The 21151-nt window shown below is 45.7% G+C and overlaps 1 protein-coding gene across 1 annotated transcript; it reads right to left on the bottom strand.

The window, feature by feature from the left end:
* Positions 1 to 837: 837 nt before the first annotated feature.
* On the bottom strand, positions 838 to 5864 carry LOC124657945 (DNA topoisomerase 2-binding protein 1-B-like). The gene is made up of 10 exons (XM_047196410.1): positions 5663 to 5864; positions 5480 to 5571; positions 5265 to 5367; positions 4904 to 5166; positions 4458 to 4589; positions 4232 to 4348; positions 3351 to 3503; positions 1562 to 1779; positions 1337 to 1490; positions 838 to 1203 (listed from the first exon to the last, which is right to left on the bottom strand). Exons 1-10 carry the CDS (start codon positions 5862 to 5864, stop codon positions 985 to 987), a joined length of 1653 nt encoding a protein of 550 aa, XP_047052366.1. The 3' UTR covers positions 838 to 984.
* Between the last annotated feature and the right edge of the window lie 15287 nt (positions 5865 to 21151).

Raw genomic sequence — 21151 nt, 5'->3', positions numbered from 1 at the left:
GCCCCATATCTCTATTCTGAACTCTAAAATATTATAATCACTTCACAATCTCTGATCCCTATTCTGAACGCTAAATTTCATGCTCAACTAGAATCTGCATTTAACAATATATCATCACTAGTTTGTGTATATACATTTTAAGTTCCAGAAACGTCTTGTAATTTTTTTGCGTGGCTCGCCGCGAAGAACTGTTGCTGGACGGTCGATAGGCTTCAGAGACGTGGTCTTCCTCGCCCACCGGCCTGCCCACTTTGCGATCAGGAGCCGGAGTCCCTGCAGCATCTGCTGCTTGGCTGTGTGGTGGCACGGGAGGTGTGGTCTTGGGTCCCGTTGTTGGGGCAAGGAGGACTAGCTCTCAGCGGCGGACACTGAGCTTCTGGAGTGGTGGTCTTCGTGTCCCTACTCGGCAGCCCATAGGCGGAATATGTGGACCGCTATCATCCTGGTGTATTTGGAGGCACCGGAACGACGTGGTCTTCAACGGTGTGGTGGCATCGCAGTTCACCATCAGAGACGGGATTAGTAAGGAGTTTGATAGGTGGTGCCTTGCCAAGCTCTTCCGTGGCACTTTTTTTTTCTTAATCCCAATCTTCTCCCGTGCAGCTAAGAGAGTAGGCGCGTGAGTGGGAAGGGGAAGCTGCCCCTACAACTTTGCCTTCTTTAGTTTTCTTCTATGCGATTGATATACCTTTCCATGCTGTATTCTTGAAAAAAAAACGTCTTGTCTTGTAATATCAAATAGACGTTTGGATGTCTGTTTTAGCCTTTCAAAACATCTTATAATTTGAAACGGAGGCAATGGTTTTACTTGGATGTTGCGAGGTTCCAAGGATGAAATGCACAAAATCCTACCACAGAACCCTTTTCGTAAAGCTGCATGTTATTTCTCTACAATTTTATTCTCCATGCGTGGACATGATACACCATTTTTAACCTGTAATCAACAAATAAATATGACTAAATGGCACCAAGTATGGGTGCCGCTCATGCCCTAATCACAAGCTCATATACATTGCTGTTGTTCTCTCTGTTAAGGCGCTTTAGTGCCTCAAAACTTCTCCGGCTCCCCAAGAAATCAATTCTTTTGAATGCTACAAAACCCTTTTCTACAGATTCAGCACTTGCGTACAGGGAGCGGAGTCGATCAGCGTGCCGTGAATCTGTGTGCAGGGCCACATTTATCTCATCGATTGACATGTTCTCCTGCACAAAGAGGACATCTTTTATTGGATGAAGCAGATATAGTGTAACCAGAAATTTACACTAAAAATCAGCACTACTCTGAACTTGCAGTGTTCCTATGGGATAACTTCCGGACTGGTTTACGACAATATACCTGGTAGAAATTGTAGATGTGATCCAATATTTCTGCACGTGTAAAGCCACCATTGCTAAAGAAATTCCTCGAGGAAGGTCCAAGCTCGCCAAAGCGATCCAGAGGGAAGAGTATGGTAAAGAAATGGTTCTTAAATATTACCTCACTTCTCTCACTGAAAGAACAAAATGGACCTATTAGGAAGAAGGTTCAGAAGGTTTTTGGTTGATTCCAAGAATTTATTACCTTTCTCTTAGCGGGCGGGACAAATTATCAGCTGATTGGTCTCGATCCTTTCCATCCCCATCTGCATCAAAATAAGTGGTGCTTTGCTGCTCATTGGCATCATCAGACCACGACGAATCCGTATAAATAGATGCTGATGTAGTTGGCTCAGATATTGTCCAGCAGATTGAATCCAGAAGTGTGGCAGGTGTGAGCGGATGGATTGGCACTTCACATGACTGGCTTAAAACGATAATGTAGATATTCATCAAAATGTTTCATGTAGAAGAACCAAATATGAAAACATATGGTAGAACTGGGAGTACAAAGTAATTTTAAGTACTCCCTCCGTTCACTAATGTAAGACCTTTTAGCTTTTTGTAGATTCACTCATTTTGGTCCGTATATAGTCTACACTTTTAGTGTGCTGATTCACTCATTTTAATTTGTATCTAGTCCACTTTGAAATATCTAAATGGTCTTACATTAGTGAACAGAGGGAGTACATCAAATGAAAATATGAAATGATACATGGTATCAGCAAATTCTTTGTTTCTGACTGTTTTTCTATATCATACTCTCATGTTTTTTTTCGAGAGTACGCCAACGCGTACCATATTTTTAACATACTCTCATGTTAGGGCCTGTTCGGCAACCCACCACTCCGTGCCATCCCTTCGCTCCACTCAGCTCTGAAAGATTCTAGCTCTGCCCGATCAATATGAGGAGCCTGCAGCGTTCAGGGCGCTCCGCTCCGTGAGAGGATGGGCTACCATCCCAATCCAGACAGATAGAGCCTGTTTGGGTGGTTAAAAGCCTGTACAGTCCGGTGGAAGTGCTATAGGTAGATGGGCTTCACCGTGGATGCATGGAATTGGCAGAAGGGGCCTCGTTGCGGCAGCCTGTGACCTTGAGGCAGCGATGGCAAAGATCCTAACGACGACGCTGAGCTCCTGGCTGGCGACACCAACTCCATTCGTGCGGGCCGTGAGCTCCTGGCGGCAGGTAGGATGTGTACGAGCAGCTAGAACTTCGATTCGGTCTCCGGCGGCGGAGGGCGTGAATCAGACGGTGGCACGGGTTGAGTCGGGGAAGAGCTTCTATGGCTCAGCTGCTATTCTTTCTGTTCGGGATTGACGAGGGAGAGGATGAAGGACAGACAAATACCGATTCCATCACTTATCGGTGGCAGTTGATGTAAATACCAGCCGCTCCGCTATTCCCTATTCTGTGGATCCTAGGAATACTCGCTCCGCATTTTTGCACTAGAAGCTGTTCCGCTCGCTCGTTTCCGATCCACGAAGCTGCCGCGTTCGGTACAGCTCCACTCACTCCGCTAGAGAAGCTGGGAGCCGGAGTGTTCCCGAACGGGCCCTTAGTGTTTTTCCCATAACGAGCATGGGTGGTACCAGGCTACCAGCATCCCCTAATAGTCACACTAGTCAGAACTCAGAACTCACAAGAAATAAGATATTTAATGCGCAGGAAATGAGCTGGTGAGAAGATCCCAGTATGCAGATTAGTTGCTAGCTTAGACAAAGAAACAATAATAAAACTGGGCACGAAATGCTGTTTTTTCAGACACTTGTAGTTCTGTTGGAATTCTGGGCATATGGGCTAATGGAAGTTACCAACATAAATTTTACATGTTAAAGAATATAATGGGTCTGCTCCACATATATTCAAATCATGTCAAGAGTAATATAAGAAAAGAATCAGTTTAATGATGCTGGAAGAAAATGTAACAATGAATTTTCTGGGTATTTATGTTCAATAATGAAAAGGTTTACATAGGTAAAACAGCCCTTACCTGCATACGACGAACACGACGCTCTCGAATATCCCTTTTTGCTACTTCAACAAATTTCTGTCTCTCCTGATGTGTTTCATCTATCTCCTCTCGGTTTGAAAGCAGTCCGCTGGAGTTTGAGTTCAGAGAAGGAACACTCCCAAGTTTTCTATTCTGAGAGAATAGAAGATCCAATGTCACCGAATTTGAAGTTAAGCAATGAAGAGCCAAAATGTGGAAAATAAACCTAAACCTATTATTAAGCACGATAAATAATAAGAAAACAAACTGTTCTAGAATGGATACTCCAATGCTATCCATATGCTGTTTTTGTCAGTGTAAATTGAAAATGTGTGCAAAGAAAAAAAAATCAATACATCCATCAATTCCCATCCAGATGGACCACATTATCTTGTGCAAGGGTATTTTAGGCAGCCTTTCCCTTGCTTTTTATTGTGCAAGGAGGCTGATTGAACCCAGGACCTCCAGGACACAAGTGGAGATACTCTGCCACTGCGCCCGGCCTTGGTTTTTCTTGTACGCTTTGAACTAAAAAAAGGACTGTAGGAAACACGTAAAATAGTTGATGTGAGAAATTCTGACCCTAGTTTTGTCGAAACTAAATATAAAAACCTCTATTCCCAGTTGTTGAAAGGATAATTTTGAATAGCAGAATAATAGATTCAAGTTTGTTTGGAAGTGTATACATTGCAAATAATACCTCTTGAGATGTGTGGAAGTTTTCAAGAACCACGGCAACCTGTCTAGCTAGGTCCACGGCAACTAGTTTATGTGAGAAATCTTAATCCTAGTATTGTCAAAACTAAACCTCCTTTTCTAATTTTTTAAAAGGAGATTTTTGGACAACAGAATAACAGATTCAGGCTCTTGAGATAGAATACCTCTTGAGATGTGTGGAAGTTTTCAAGAACCATGGCAACCTGTCTAGCAAGGTCTGAAGACAAATGGACCAGACGCTGCAAGTTCTTTTCCTTGACTGTTTTCAAGATCCAAAGCGGCTGAAACGTTGGAAGCACAAATTGTTAAGCGAAAAACAATGGTCCCAAGTAAGCATTCTTCATGGGAACATGGGAGAAGATATTATTGCAGTAATTCAGTATTGCTTACTGTTACAATGTTGTCTGAGTGACCAACATATCTCTTGACAGAAATATCCTCACAGACAACATACGTGGCATGGCAACCGATAAACCAGTGGTCCAACAATTTTGCACCTTCTTTAGTAGCAGCATCAGATATCTGCAGACAAGATGCCTTTTATGTAAAACACAGTTCATGCAATTTAACAGGAGATGTCTTGCGAAGATGGTTCCAGTGAAAGGGTGAATGTTCAGAGACAATAAAAAGAATCAGAGAACATGCATTGCATCGTTTAGCTGATCGGTTTAGAATGGTTAACAAATTCTCCTGTCCAGTTGGTGCTGAAATACGATACTCCATCAACAGGAGCAACCGAAATAAAACTAAACATTTCTTCCTGAAACCTGTGGTTTATTGTGGCGAAGTGCCAACCATTATGGAAAAGGAAGCAGCAATCGACATGGAGACCATACCTTCTTCTTCATCTCCCCAGATATCCCGGGGTCAATGTAGATGGTGTGGTTCGCGAAAACGAACAAATCCTGTTCAGGTTCTTCTCTATGAGCCTGGAGCCGACGCTTCTGGGTTGCGTCCGAGCACGCCTTGTCCTGAAACACCATCGGCGGGAGGCACGACTTCTCGCTGACAGGAGGTCCAGCGAGCCGGTTGAACTCCCCGAGCGGCCGGCCGTTCTCCCCGATGTTCCTGATGCTGTACAGGGACTCGTCCAGCCTCACTGCAGCCGAAACGCCATCAAATAACGCTCTGGTAAGTAACTGACGAAAAGAGGACAGCGGGAGAGGAACTGGTGATGGGGATTGGGGCTCCTCTTACTGTTCCTCCGAACGCAGTCGACGAACCAGCCCAGCGTGACAACGAAGAGGCCGTTGGTGGGGCCGTGCTTCAGCGCGTGCTCGAACTTGCGGCCGGCGAAGCTGTGCGGTGCGTTAAGGAAGGAAGCGTGATGGTATAACCTGAATTTTTGAGGGATGGACATGACAGCAGTGGATGGATTTTGATGGAACGGGGAATTGTGAAATCAAGGATATCTGCACGACGAGGTGGGTGCATTTGGGGTGCAGGCTCCCGCTGTACTCGCCGCCCAGCCTCTCCGCCGCCTCCTTCACCTGGCCCCTCGCCTCTGCAGGAACACAAAATTTCCCCAAACCACCACGACCCTTAGCACACAGAAGATTTCAAACCACCCCTGGACAAATCAGAATTGAGTTCACCTTTGGACAGCCCGGTGACGCAGACGACGAGGCCGGCGAAGGGCCCGCCGCCAGTGGGTCGCCGGGCGGCGGCGGCGCGGGAGACGGAGGCCGAGACGGAGGAGGAGGAGGAGGCGGCGGACGCGGAGGAGGGCTGCATCCCGGGGAGCAGCAGCCTGGAGCAGCCCCTGCTGGCGATCACCTCCACGCCGCTACGCGCCATCGCCGCTGCGGCAGGCGCATGGCCCGGCGGGTTTCGTGAGGAGCGGAGGAGGCGAGCGGGCGGGGGCAGGGTCTCGGGGAGCGGGAGGATTGGATTGGATCCGGTGGTGGTTTCGAGGGCGGGGAGAGCAGGAGTTAATGGTGATGGCGATGATTCCTCCGCCTCGGCTGCCGGCACTCGTGCGGGAGAGGGGACCGGACTTCTTCGCCCAGGAGGCGGAGTGGTGCGATCTGAAGACGACGACGGCGACGGCGAGGTGACCGTTGGGGAGGGGTTCCGTTCCGAGTTCCGACTCGCTCTCGCTTCACCTGCTCTTTTTTTCTATCAGGGTTCAGTGGCAGAGACGAGACGAGTGGAACATACAGCGTGGTAGAGCCGAATGTTTATGCGGGGATTAGGTAAGACAGCGTGTTGCATCGTGTATTCATGTCGTGATTGGGATACTAAACACTGCTGTCTGGTGTCACTATCCGTGTGTGCCTGGACTTTGGAGCGGATACGTGCATTGTTGTTTTCTGGAGGAGGAATAGCATTATAGCATCTTCGGTCGTGTTTAAGATATTTTTACAAACTTGAATAAAAATTACCTAGATTTAAATCTAACCAAGTCTAGCCATCGTGCAAGCCACGAGAGGGACCACCCTCGCCGCCATCCTTCGTCTTGGCCCACCTCTCGGCCCTAGCTTTGAGCGCTTGCCAACCTGCCTCCGCCACTTGTGTGCACACATAAACTGCACGCCGACGTCCCGCCTTCACAGCCTTCACTATTGCGCGTGCCTAGCTAGCAGGTTTCCTTCACCATGGCAACCCACTATACCTTGCATGAGGCGGTGTCGCCTCCCTCTAGGCAAGCCGATCCGCCTAGAGGGATTGGTCTAGGAGTGTGAGACAATTTATTAGGCTTCGTCGGAGGGAATGTGACTATAGGACCGCAACGGTGCGCGGTTTCATGTCCGGCACATCCAAAGATATGATCTAAGTTGGCAAATTTTTTAAAAAAGGAAACTGCTTTCAAATAAATATATGTTGTGTAACACTATTGGCAGTAGGTAAAACGAAATAACATGGTACATCATACTTCATAGTACATCACTGCACACTGGAGCTCGCTAACCTATGCATTCGAACGCACATTTACTTGTGCTTCAGTTGTACACAGCAAGATCACGTGCACCCTGTCGGGGGCGTCGGGTTGCTGCTGGTCCATCGTGACTATCCAAGGATCTACGTACACAGATCACAGAGGAAGGTCCCCGGTTCAAGAAAGCTTGCAGTTAAAGGATACCAGATGCTACCACTAGCATCGCAACTGCCTGGTTGACTGGAAACTGGCGCCAACCGGATCACGAGGGAGCTGGAACGAAACTTTCCTCGTTTTGTCCATCGGAGATTGAATGCGAGACCTGGACCTCCTCCTTCATCACGAGGCTCCTTGATGGCATGTGAAAGGTGCAAATGACCAAACGAACGACCATGAATTATTGGTGGTTGCTGCTGCTATCATTTTCGCACTTAAATGGCTGGGCAGCTGCTGATACTGTGCGTACCTTAATTTGCTGTTCAGTTTGCACAGGCTGACAGACACCATGTGTATTCTTCAGTTCAAAATTCATGTTTTCTTTAGGCTGATCAAATGAATTTCCCACCGTGTATATTTTTATAAATTTTCATAGAAGTTATTTACAAGGCTAAGTGCTAGAGGTTAGCAATTAAAACAAAATAACAAGGCCATAAGTCAAAAAGAAAAACCCTAAAGTTGGGAACATATAGCCGCCAAGCTAACATGGCATGATATGATTTTTTCTTAGCCTTGCAAACCAATAGAGCCGGCTCATCCTAGAATATTTTCATGAAACAATATCGGCTGGGAGGCAAACCCTTGCAGATGAAATCGTTTCATGTCGTCCGAATCGAGCTTGCAATCAGCACAATTAGTTCCATGAAGAAAGGCTGGCCAATCTCAGTCTCCAGACTGTCAAAAACCTCCCCTGAACCGTTGATATGAACAGAAGTAGGAGAATCCAGGGACAGGGAGGGCACAAAAATTGCCAACATATGGTGGCGAAAGGGCACTGAAAGAACAGAGATGGGTACTTGTTTGCAACTTCCAAGGTACCCCAATTACACATAATACATGTGTAATCCTCCACGAAGAAATTCTTCCTTTGCAGCATAGCCCATATGTTCAGTCTATTATGAATGAGGAGCAAGAAAAAACACCTTATGCTTCTGCTCACAAGAACCTTTCTAGAGCCATTTGAGAGCAGGGAAGTGTCCTCAGTACCCATAAGAGACCTGTAAGATCTAGATACTTTGAACACAGATGCATTGCCGAAAACTGTCCATATTTGTTGTTCAGTTCAGACGGATCTGCTCCCACATGATTTTGCCTGATCGTGGCACTAACTTACCAGAACAGAATCCTCATCACGGCCAAAGGTATTTTTTGTTCCCGGCGTTAGCTAGTCACATGTACATCAGTACATCTATTCTTTCCACGGGAAAGAAAAGGTAGTAGCTTATATGTCGACCATGAGCTCTGCTGAGCTCCTTTGGCTCCTTGCTTTGCCACTTCTCTTCTTGAACCCCCCACTAGCTTGACTAGTGGTCAGCGTGCACAGGTCTCTATCTATCTACCCCCGATCTGCATGCGATCTAGTCTCTGATAATACCAAGTGCCTGCCTTCTAAAGCTGCATCAAAACTCTCTTGACTCGAAACTCCCCCATAAACTTTGCAGTGCCGATCGAGTGATGATGATCGTTCACCCCTCATGCGCCCCGTTAACTGTGCAGGCCATGTGAACTCCGAGCACTAGTGTGATAGTTGTGTGTCCAGGAAAGCACTTTGTGTTGTCTTGAGAACCATGGTGATGTACTGTCAATTACTCCATCTCGCACTTTATGTTGTCTCTGAAGATATGAACCTGGTTATGGTGATGGTTGTTCGGTTACTCTTGCAATAGTGAAAGTGTGGAAGAATCCGGGACTAATCACGATGTCGTATCGGGAAAGAATGTTCTCTTAGGGCCTCTTTAGTTTTAGAATTTAAAAAGAGCAGGAATATGAAGAACAGATGTGGTGATCCTGCATACCACTGCATGTTGTAGTATGCCAGTCGTTGATATAACATTCACGAAGTACCATTCCGCAAATATTACATCCCTCAGAGTAGTACAACAGAACATAGCAGGGTCCATAACTCATTCACATATTATTACAATTAACATACACATGTCGTCTTGGAGCTCCTCTTGGGTCCTAAGAGGAATACTCCTGGGTTCGAGGTGAACCCAACTTAACTTACAATACCACAGTTTCATTAAACTAAACATTTATTTCATCGAGCAGCTAAATACTAAGAGTTCAGAGCTGCTCGGTTACTACTACTAGCGAATATCCCTAGGCTTGTTCTCCTCCGGAAGCCTCTCCGGATCCGTAGACGATGAGGTAGTCTACGCCTTCAACTCCTCCCCGAGAGGTCTGGTTCCTCGTAGCCGATGATCTCGGCTCCTTCATTGTTGTCGTAGTCCTCCTCCAGACGATTCAGACAATCTAAGCATGGGATTTAAGAGTGGTATGAGTACGAGCGTACTCAACAAGTTCATTATAGATAAGAGGTGTTTAATGCACTAGCTACGATATTAGACCGGAAAGTCTAATACCAATGCAAGTTTTGGTAAACATTTCTTCAAGAGATTGCTTTTATTCCAAAGAGCTATGTCCGTCGGCCTTCACCGGTTTACTAGAACTTCATGGAGCTCCTTTCCGGCCGCGTTCGCAGTTCCTCAATCCCGGAACAGGGAGTGACGAGTCACAGCTTCTTTACACTCTGCAGAGGTGTGTTGCTTTACCCATAAGAGATCTTAACCTTGGTGCCAACCGGGCAGCTTTCCCGTCCACACTTCCTTCGGTGTGAGGCCCGGTATAAGGTCTAGCCAATCATGTTCCTCCGCTACCTCGAACACCCACCCTTTGTTGCATGCCCCGACCCTGGGTCCTCGCCGGTCCCATTATTCCCACTCACGGGTGGACCCCGACCACGACGACAGCTTGGGATCGAACCAAACTCCTTCGCCGGTAGCTGCAACCCATCATAGACCGCAATACCGTGGGGACTTAAGGCCTCCCCAGCCAACCGCTTGCACTTCGAGCGACAAGTGTCTACGGACTATGCCGTGGGGACTTAAGGCTTCCCCGACCAACCGCTTGCCCTGACAGATACAAGTGTCTACGGTAAAGCGCATCCGTTGATGAACGAGAGGTGGAAACACTTTTGACTATTCCGTCCCACTCCGGATCTTATGGTTAACACGGGTATTACGGCACAAGAATCATCGACGACATTTGTTGTTTAATCCTAGATGGATATAAACCCGTGCAATGGAACCTCCACCATATCAACACAATCCATGGTTCCATTGCCCACCACATAGTCATATTCATAGTTATGAAAGTAGTGGTTTTGATTTTTATGCAATAGTGATAACCATAATACTTTGCAAGTAATTTGATAAAGATACTCAAATGACATGAGCAAGTGATGAACTTGCCTGAACACTGCAAAGTTCTGCAGTTGGAAGGTATGGACTGACCCTTGTCCTCTGTCTCTGAAAATAGCATCATTGTCCGATAAGGGCAATGGTTAAAGAAGCAATTATGCATGATTCCATTTTTAGGGTTTGTTCCCCCCTTCCGATGTCGTTATTATTTCATGTAGAGGTTAATACTAAGAATAATTTGGGAATACTTGATTTAAAGTAAAATACAACCTTGAAATGTTGTCAAGGTGTTTTTAAAGTCCAAATGCATTAATGGACTTATTTTCATTATTGAAAATAATATGTGTGATTTAAATTATTATTTAAATCATCAAATTATGACTTATTCTTCTTTGTCTTCAAAAATTCTCTTTGATATTTTATTGAGATAGAGAATTTTATGCTGATTAATTTTCATATTTTTAATTATTTTTTTAGAACTCGTTAAATAATTATTGTGCCTTTCTAAAGTTTATGCATTTTAATAGAATGGTGAAATGGCAAAAATGCCCCTGGGCCCACCTGTCGGTGCAACCCAGTGGGTTTGGTCGAACCGACCGGCCTGGTCCGGCTCGACCAGCCTCACTTCCCCCTCTCCGCTCACACGCGACCAAACCCTAACCCTCTCGCGTCTCTCTGGCGATCCCGCGTCGCCGCCCGGCCACCTCGCCGGATTATCCCGGCCAACTCCGGCCACCGCCACCGGCGAGATCAGGTGGATCTGATCCGCCTTTCGACGGCGGACACGGTGGTCCGCGTCGATCTGGATTTCATCCACGCTACCATGCGGCCCCATCTCGCCTGCAACCCTGGCCGCAAGGATTCATGGCGATGCGCGCCCGCCGGCGCCCCCGATGCTCGCGGTGTTGCTGTGCCCGGCCGTGGTGCCGTGGTGCTTGCCATGGCCCGGCTTGGCTCGGCGCCGCCGCGCTCCGGCGTGTGCCGCCGTGGCCGCCATGGCTGCGCTCGTTCTCCTCGACTCCGGTAAGTGCGCCTCCTTTCCCGCTCCCCTCCCGTGCCTCGACCTTCTTCCTCCTCTAGACATCGCTGTCGTGGTGTGCTTGCCTCGCGCAAGATCTCGCTGTGTTCTTCTGCAGCCGCCATGTTTGCCTCGCTCCCGCTATGCTATGCTCGCTGCGCTATGCGTGTGCTACTGCGCAAGATTGCTAAGCTATGTGCCCGTGAAAGCTTGCTTTACTTGCTAGAGTTCTTCCCCGTGCCTCTGCTCTTGGTTCTATGCTTGCCCGACATCAAATGTGTTCATATATACCTGCTCCGGCTTGATTGCGAGTGTGCAACTCTTGCAAATTTGCAAGAACCAAGGCACTCGGGTGCTCTTCGAGTGTGCTATAATTCATGGACATGCTCCCTTGAGCATGCTTTTGGTCTAGACAATACCCTCTCTTGATGATATGTTACCGCATACAACTATTTGTCATATATTTGATTGTCTCGCTATGCCATTGTTCCTGTTCCGTGGCCATTTAATTTATATGGTTAAAGTGTTGATGTTAGGCTTGGTTCTAGCATGCTTGATCAAGTCCCGATGATCTTATGATCATCGCTTGCTTGGTGAATGGTCGTCGTTTCATTCTTGTGTCTAGCCGATGCTCTCCCGATGTCGGTGTAACACACTGGCTTGTGTTTGTACTCCTTGGTGTTTGCTCAAGCCCTCGCTACTATCTGCAATGATCCATTGGATCATCTGCATGGCCTGGTGCATAGCTTACTTCTCTGTTTCATTTATCTGTCTAGCTTTGATTCATTAAGTAGATAAATGATGTGAACTGCTCTGCAGTGATGATCATATGGATGAATTTAGTTAAGCTAGAGGGATGCCAATCATATATTGGGGACCCTAGCTTCATTTGAACCCTTCTGGGTAATGATATATGTGCTGGTTTGATGGTTTGATTGCTTAAGTGGTAGAGGTTGCCTCAACAGCCATTCTTGATCTGCTCGGGAAGCTCCCACCTCTTGTTGGCTTGCTCGTGATTGACTAGATGCTTATCGGTTGATCCAGATTTGGACTTCAAGTGGCTCTTTGCTGTTGACAACTTAAATAGACACATATTGTCTATCAGTCTGATGGAATCAATAGCTATAGGTGTTGAGTATGTGGCTAGGCTAGCTGTGTCTTCATCTGCTGCTGGATTTCTTCAGTTATGCATTAATTTACATAGCCAGCTGTTCCCATAGGATGATTTCCTAATGGCCTTTACCATATTTGCTTGCACCAAATGGCTTAGTGACCAGATGATGACACAAACAGGGTACTCACACCCTTTTGCTTCGTGTGTTTGATGCACATGCTTATTTATGAACAAAACCATCTGGTTTGTTCATGTTGAGTTGTATACCTCACTCCAGCTCCTAGATTTTGATGTTGGTGTAGAGGTTTTTCTTCAGTGTTGATCTGCTGGTTGAGTTGCTTGCCCTGCTCCTCCTGGTGAGCTTGTGAAGCTTGGTTTATTTTCTCAGGTGATTGGGAATAGATGAAATGGCTCTAGTTGTTCATCCGTTCTTGGCTGTTCTTGATGTTCTCGGTGAGCTTACCACTGCCTGCTCTGGTCGATGAATGAGCTAGGGTTTGTTGTGGAAAAGTTTTTATATGGTTAGCTCTTGCTCCTCCGGTCGACAGCCTCCACCATTTCCCTTTGGGTGACTCACCCGGTTATGTGTGTTGCGATGCACACTGCTAGCGTGAGCACCGTCGTGTGTGTAGGCTTGTGCTGTGCACCGGACTTGGAACTTGGCCGATGGCATGGATCAGCTCGGCTGATCTTGATAATATCCTCTCAACTTCTCATTTTATTGCTAACCTCGCCAAGTGGCAATGCCACTTGGCATAACACTTGTCTTTGGTCTTTGTTTGTGTGATTTCAGTGAGCAATGTGATACTAGGATGAAGATCAAGATCCTTTTGGCAAGATCTCCATGATGATCATCTTGTTTAGTTTAGGATAGATCATTCACTTGTAATTTTCTTTTTATTTTATTTTTTTTATTTATTCAATTCTTGTAATGTGTTGTAATATTTTATATTTCAATTCTGGATATTGTAAAGACAATGTATCTTGTGTGATTATTAATAAAGCTCAAAGTTTCCCTAATGAGCTTTACTAAATAAATGTAATGTTTATATTCTTGATTATTCATATTTGTTTAATGAATTACCTCAATTTTGAATAATGAGATATTCATATGATGTTTAAATTTGAAATTCAAAAGTTCTTGTGTTTGAATTCAATCATGCAACTTAAGTTGTAATGCAATACTCTCCTCTCTTCTCAAAACCCTAATTTAGTTAGGTGAGTTGCAAGTTTGTCGCACTCTCGAAACCCTAACCCTGTAAGGTGTCGAGAGAGAAACTTGTCCCCCTTCGATGCAGTTTTTGTTTAAAAGCGCGAAATTTCCCAAGAATTTACTATGCAATGCACATCCCTTTCTAAAATCTACCCCTCGATCGTCTCTAAACCTGGGACATTACAGCCTTTCCCCCTTAAAGAAAACTTCGTCCCGAAGTTGTGGTTGTAATACCTGAACAGTTCGGAGTATGTTTTCCTCAGGTCTTCTTCCTTTTCCCAGGTGGCTTCCCTCTCGGGATGATGCTTCCATTGAATCTTGCAGTACTTGATAGCTTTATTTCTGAGTTGTTTCCAGCTCTCCTCGAGAATCTTGGTTGGCTTCTCGATGTATGTCAAGTCTGGTTGTAACTCCAGCTCATCATGTGAAATTGGTTCATCTGGGGTCTTTAAACATTTCCGGAGTTGTGACACATGGAATACATTGTGAACTTGAGCTAGCCTTCCAGGTAGATCCAATTCAAAGGCTAAACCTCGGTTCTGACTCAGTATCTTGAAAGGTCCTATGTATCTAGGGCTGAGTTTTCCTTTTACTCCAAACCTCTGGAGTCCTTTCATCGGGCTTACCTTAAGATATACCATGTCTCCAACTCGTGGCTCCCATGTTCTCCTCTTCTGATCAGCATAACTCTTTTGCCGACTTTGGGCTATCTTGAGCCTGTCTCTGATAATGTCAATGATTTGTTGCTTTTCCTTGACATAATCAGGGTTGAACTCTTTGCTTGCTCCGGCTTCATACCAACATATCGGTGATCTACACTTCCTTCCATACAGAGCTTCAAATGGTGCCATCTTGATGTTGCTTTGATAGCTATTATTGTATGAAAACTCTGCTAGTGGCAAGTGCTCCTCCCATGATCCTCCGAAGTCTAGGGCACAAGCCCTAAGCATATCCTCTAAGATCTGGTTGGTTCTCTCGGTTTGTCCACCTGTCTGGGGATGATAAGCGGTACTATAGTCCAACTTGGATCCTAAAGCTTCGTGAAGTTGCTTCCAGAATGCTGATGTGAACACGGATCCTCGATCCGATACTATCTTCTTAGGCACTCCATGCTTACTCACGATCTCTTTGATGTAAAGATCGATGAGTTTCTCTCCTTTATCCTGCTGGTTTACCGCTAAAAAGTGGGCGCTCTTCGTCAACCGGTCCACGATTACCCATATCATGTCCTTCTTTTTATTAGTCATGGGTAGTCCGGTGATGAAATCCATCCCTATTTCTTCCCATTTCCACTCTGGAATAGGTAAAGGTTGTAACTTCCCTGCCGGACTCTGTGTTCAGCCTTCACTCTCGGCGGGTATGGCATTCCGCCACATATTGTGCTATCTCCCTCTTCATATTATTCCACCGAATAGTTCCTTTAAGTCCATGTACATCTTTGTACTTCCCGGATGTATTGAATATGGTGTTTGATGAGCTTCCCGGAGTATTACTTCCTTAATTTCAGCAATATCCGGAACGCAAATTCTTTTCTGGAACCATAATGATCCAGACTCTCCGCGGTGAAATTCGATGGTCTTCCCTCATCTATTCTTCTCATCTCCTCCACGATGAATGGATCGTCCAACCGACCCATCATTATCTCATTCTTCGAGTTGACATTTAGCTCATCGGCTACTTGTAAAGCCGATAGTCCTTCATGAGCTTCCTTCTCCCAAAGTTGTATTTGGGCTTGACTTATTTCCTTCCTCAACTCCGGGGATATTTCTTGTTCCACTCCTCCGGTACTCTTCCTACTCAGGGCGTCTGCTACAACATTAGCCTTCCCTGGTGTGTAATTGATTGTCAGGTCATAATCCTTAATCAATTCTAGCCATCTTTTCTGTCTCATGTTGAGTTCCTTCTGAGTGAAGAAATATTTGAGGCTTTTATGATCTGTATAGAGCTCACACTTAGCTCCATAGAGAAAATGTCTCCAAGTTTTGAGTGCAAATACGATCGTCGCTAATTCCAAGTCATGTGTTGGATAGTTTACTTCATGAGGTCCGAGTTGCCTCGATCCATAAGATATCACTTTCCGATCTTGCATGAGTACACAACCCAATCCATGTTTGGATGCGTCACAGTACACGGTGTAATCCTTGCCAACTTCCGGAACTGCTAACACCGGTGCTCGTGGTGAGTTTCTCTTTCAGAGTTTGAAAACTCTTCTCACACTCCTCTGACCACACAAATGGTGTGTTCTTTCTTAACGGCTTTGTCATTGGTCCTGCTATTTTGGAGAATCCTTCAATGAATCTCCGATAATATCCTGCCATTCCGAGAAATCCTCGGATTTCCTTGACAGTCTTAGGTGCTTCCCATTCTAGAACTGCTGCTACCTTACTCGGGTTGACAACGATTCCATCTTTGCTAATGACATGACCAAGAAATTCCACTTGATCTAGCCAAAATTCACACTTACTAAGTTTGGCATAAAGTTGATGTTCCCTTAGTGTTTGCAACACTAACCTCAAATGTTCGGCATGTTCGCCTTGTTCTTGGAATATATCAGAATATCATCGATAAATACGATGACAAACTTGTCTAGATATGGCATGAATATCTTATTCATGAGATTCATGAATATTGCTGGGGCATTGGTTAATCCAAAAGGTACTACGAGATACTCATGATGTCCGTACCTCGAAACAAAGGCTGTTTTCGGAACGTCTTCCTTCTTGATCTTTATCTGGTGATAACCGGATCTTAGATCAATCTTGGAAAAGACTCCCGCGCCTCTAACTTGATCAAATAGATCTTGTATTCTTGGAAGTGGATACTTGTTCTTGATTGTGACGTTGTTTAGATTCCCGTAGTCTCCGCACATCCTTCTTCCTCCATCTCTTTTATCCACGAAGATCACAGGTGATCCCCATGGTGAAACACTCTCTTGAATGAATCCCTTTTGTTCCAAGTCATCCAATTGCTCCTTAAGTTCTTTCAACTCCTTAGGCCCCATCTTATATGGTGCTTTGGCAATCGGAGCTCGTTCTCGGGAGTAGGTCGATAGTGAATTCTATCTCCCTATCTGGTGGCATACCAGGTAATTCCGTAGGAAACACATCCTGGAATTCATTTACTACAGGTATATCCTCTAACTTCACCTCCTTCATGCTATTCAGTTGTAGCTCAACTTCAATCTGTGTATGTTTGTCTCCTTGGTAGATCATTCTACTTCCATCGGGGCTTTTCAACGATACCGTCTTGCTCACACAGTCGATCAATGCTCCATTAGCTTCCAACCAGTTCATACCAAGAATGACATCAATGTCCTTCATTGGTAGAATGAACAGGTCCGCGTCAAACGCGCACTTATTGATCATGATGACTTGTTTTTGTTTAGTATGGGTTACTACTATCGTTCCCCCCGCAGAAAGTATGGTTATGGGTGTATCTAACTTAGTGCAACTAATCCCATGTTTGATGATGAATTGTTGAGAAATGAATGATGTAGTTGCACCGGTATCAAAAAGTACTTTGCCAGGATGAGTGAGTATCTGAAGCGTACCTATCACCTCTTGGTCAGAATTGACCACCTCCTCCAGACTGGTACAGTTCAGCTTGCCGAAGGGCTTCTTATTCTTCCAGTTGCCTCCGGTGTTTCCTCCTCGACCTCCTCCTCCTCCTGACTGACCTCCTCCACTATTTTTCTTGGGGCAGTCCTTCAGCATGTGCCCCTCCTGGCGACAACCAAAGCATATTACCCTTGGCTTTCTACAGTCCTTGGCAAAATGCCCTGGAAGTCCACAGATTCGACAGACCATTGGATTGGCGGTCTGGAAAGCTTGGTTCCTCCTACTACCGTAGTAGTTACTGTTGTTGTTGTTGTTGTTGTTGTATCTTGGCTTGAAACTCAAGCTGGTATTGGGCTTGTTACTAACAAACCTCTTAGGCTCAAACTTGGCCTTCTTCCTCTTCTCCTCTTGTAATTGTTTGAAATCATCTTCTAGAGTGATGGCTGCATCCACCAACTCTTGAAACTCCGTTGCTCTCATCATACGGAGCTGTACCTTGAACTGGGGACTTAACCCCCTCAGAAATCTCTTTTTCTTCTTGTCCTCGGTGTTGACTTCTTCAACAAGCATACCGGGACAGTTTAGAGAACTCCCCGACATAGGTCAGGATTGCCTTGTCCTTCTGCTCGAGACTTTCAAATTCTCGACGCTTCAGCTCCACTATACTTTCAGGGACATTGGATTCCCTGAACTTCCTTGCGAACTCCTCCCATGTGAATACCTTTCCAGCCGGATATACGTCTACAATGTTATCCCACCATGATGCGGCGGGTCCACACAACAAGTGTGTAGCATAACGGACCTTCTCCTGGTCATTGCATCCAACAGTGTTAAGCTTTCGCTCAGTGTCCATGAGCCAGTCTTCCGCGTCCATTGGTTCGGGCGCGTATGCAAAAGATATAGGCTTAGTGTTTTGGAAGTCTGCTAGTGTGACTCCCGGGTTCTCAGGTCTCTCCACCCTGTTTTGCTGCAACAAATCCTGAAAGAATTTGTTCTGCTGCTCCAGTGTTACCCGCTGTCGCTCCTCTACCAGCTGCATGTACTGGATAAAGTTTTGCTGCGTCATGGGTGGTGGTGGTGGTGGAAACTGATCTCTGGCTGCACCCTCAGCCTCCTCCTTTTGTTTGGCTTCGCGCTCCATGCGCTGCGCTTCGGTCTCCTCTCCTAACGTTCCCGACATGACCCCATAGTTCTGCAACACAAGATGATACTCATAGTTACTCCATGCGCAAGTTTTCTGAGCTCAACATTGTGCACAGAACTAGTCACGCAATGGAAATCAAGAAGCAAATCCAAATCATACAAAACATATACCATATATTTACATACTTAAGTGGTCTTATTACAATACTCAAGTCGATGTGAGTATGCAAACTCACTTATTAAAGTATATATACAATTTCTACAAAATATTACACTCTACAATACACGTGGTACTTGTGTATTGTAGCTTGGCTTCTCTTGGTAGTCTCTAGACGATCTTCACTCCCGATACATTCCAGGCTTCCATCCGGTCGAACGTGTCGTTCTCCTGACAAAACCTGGAACATAAGGTCTCCCCGTTGGCCGATAGTCGGAATCCGATGATGATCCTAGGGCGAAATCGGTGTTCACGAACCGATCATTCGGTGCGTCATAATCCACCCATCGGGTGTACTCCCCGTACCTACACCATAGGTATTTCCTACATTCGTATCCGACTCAACCTCGTGTCGGATACCCTCCAACTTCCTCCTCATTCCATGGGTAACTCGATGCTTGGGACGTGGCATCTTCATTCATCTCCCCATCATAATACGCTGTGGTACTATGAGTTCCGATATCCGATCCCCAACGCCAACCCCTAGAATTCTCGATAGGAGTCTCGGAACGCTGGTTGTTTCCGGATTCCTCTCCGCCTTCGTATCCCCCATAGGAACTACCCAGATAGTTCCCAGGTGTAACAAGTGTAGGTTCACGTGCAAGTGGATCAATACTGATGTAGTCACCGGCTGAATAAACTGGTGTGTGCACCACATTCTCCATAGGTTCTTTCCCCTATTCTCCTCCTTGGGTTCAGTGAATTCCTCAAGCATCGTATCAATTGCTCCTATCAGATGATGATTCAACTGAAAGAGTAATGATATAAAGTTACGGCTATTGTCCATGTATTTGGCTGCTTCGGTTGGTTTGCTTTTGGCATATTTGAAATGGTTCAGCATGGGATCATTGTCCTCCTCCATATGAGGAATGTGTGTGAATTCGGAACCCATAAGCTCTTTCGTCTTATGCTCCCGAATATCGGTTATGGCTCTCATAACAGCTATATGGTAAGCTGTATTGGTTGTCCTTGCTTCCCTAGCTGGCATGACTACGCTCATTCCCAAGGATTCGGGAAGTCGCAGTCCTACCCTGCACTTGGCCAACACCGGACCATCATAGAACATGTATTTCTTACTCGGAATCCGGGGATCGCACCCAAATTCCGAGTAACATGGCTCGTAGGATATCAGCAAGTCCTCCTTGGTATTCGTTCGATGTGGAATCCATGACTTTCACGTTTCTTCCCGGTCGTGAACTTGCCATGTTGGTCTGTAGAAATAGAAAGATTATGAGATTAGTAATAATGCATCATAATAGAGATAATAAAGAATTATCGCACTAAAAGATATGGTTGTTGTATTCTCAATTGAATATACACCATATTTTTAGAGAATTCTTTACTAATCCTATTTGACTCCTAACGTTTGGTCCCATTTACTAGGTTCCAACCTAAGGTCAAAGCTTTTGCTCTGATACCAACCGTGGTGACCCCGCATACCACCGCATGTTGTAGTATGCTAGTCGTTGATATAACATTCACGAAGTACCATTCCGCAAATATTACATCCCTCGAGTAGTACAACGTAACATAGCAGGGTCCATAACTCATTCACATGATTATTACAATTAACATACACATGTCGTCTTGGAGCTCCTCTTGGGTCCTAAGAGGAATACTCCTGGGTTCGAGGTGAACCCAACTTAACTTACAATACCGAGTTTCATTAAACTAAACATTTATTTCATCGAGCAGCTAAATACTAAGAGTTCGGGCTGCTCGGTTACTACTACTAGCGAATATTCTCTAGGCTTGTTCTCCTCCGGAAGCCTCTCCGGATCCGTAGACGATGAGGTAGTCTACGCCTTCAACTCCTCCCGAGAGGTCCGGTTCCTCGTAGCCGATGATCTCGGCTCCTTCATTGTTGTCGTAGTCCTCCTCCGGACGATTCGGACAATCTAAGCATGGGATTTAAGAGTGGTATGAGTACGAGCGTACTCAACAAGTTCATTATAGATAAGAGGTGTTTAATGCACTAGCTACGATATTAGACCAGAAAGTCTAATACCAATGCAATTTTTGGTAAACATTTCTTCAAGAGATTGCTTTTATTCCAAAGAGCTATGTCCGTCAGCCTTCACCGGTTTACTAGAACTTCATGGAGCTCCTTTCCGGCCGCGTTCGCAGTTCCTTAATCCCGGAACAGGGAGTGACAGTCACGCTTCTTTACACTCTGCAGAGGTGTGTTGCTTTACCCATAAGAGATCTTAACCTTGGTGCCAACCGGGCAGCTTTCCCGTCCACACTTCCTTCGGTGTGAGGCCCGGTATAAGGTCTAGCCAATCATGTTCCTCCGCTACCTCGAACACCCACCCTTTGTTGCATGCCCCGACCCTGGGTCCTCGCCGGTCCCATTATTCCCACTCACGGGTGGACCCAAACCACGACGACAGTTTGGGATCGAACCAAACTCCTTCGCCGGTAGCTGCAACCCATCATAGACCGCAATACCGTGGGGACTTAAGGCCTCCCCAGCCAACCGCTTGCACTTCGAGCGACAAGTGTCTACGGACTATGCCGTGGGG

The sequence above is a fragment of the Lolium rigidum genome, chromosome 5, assembly GCF_022539505.1.
Source record: "Lolium rigidum isolate FL_2022 chromosome 5, APGP_CSIRO_Lrig_0.1, whole genome shotgun sequence".
Taxonomy (NCBI): Eukaryota; Viridiplantae; Streptophyta; class Magnoliopsida; order Poales; family Poaceae; genus Lolium; species Lolium rigidum.
This window is presented reverse-complemented; position numbering and strand designations above follow the sequence as displayed.

Coding starts and splice junctions, on each gene's coding strand:
- LOC124657945 (XM_047196410.1), bottom strand. CDS start 5,864: ATGGCGCGTAGCGGCGTGGAGGTGATCGCCAGCAGGGGCTGCTCCAGG. Junction 3,504..4,231: donor ACTTCCACACATCTCAAGAG/GTATTCTATCTC, acceptor CTATTCTCTCAG/AATAGAAAACTTGGGAGTGT. Junction 1,491..1,561: donor TCCCGCCCGCTAAGAGAAAG/GTAATAAATTCT, acceptor TTGTTCTTTCAG/TGAGAGAAGTGAGGTAATAT.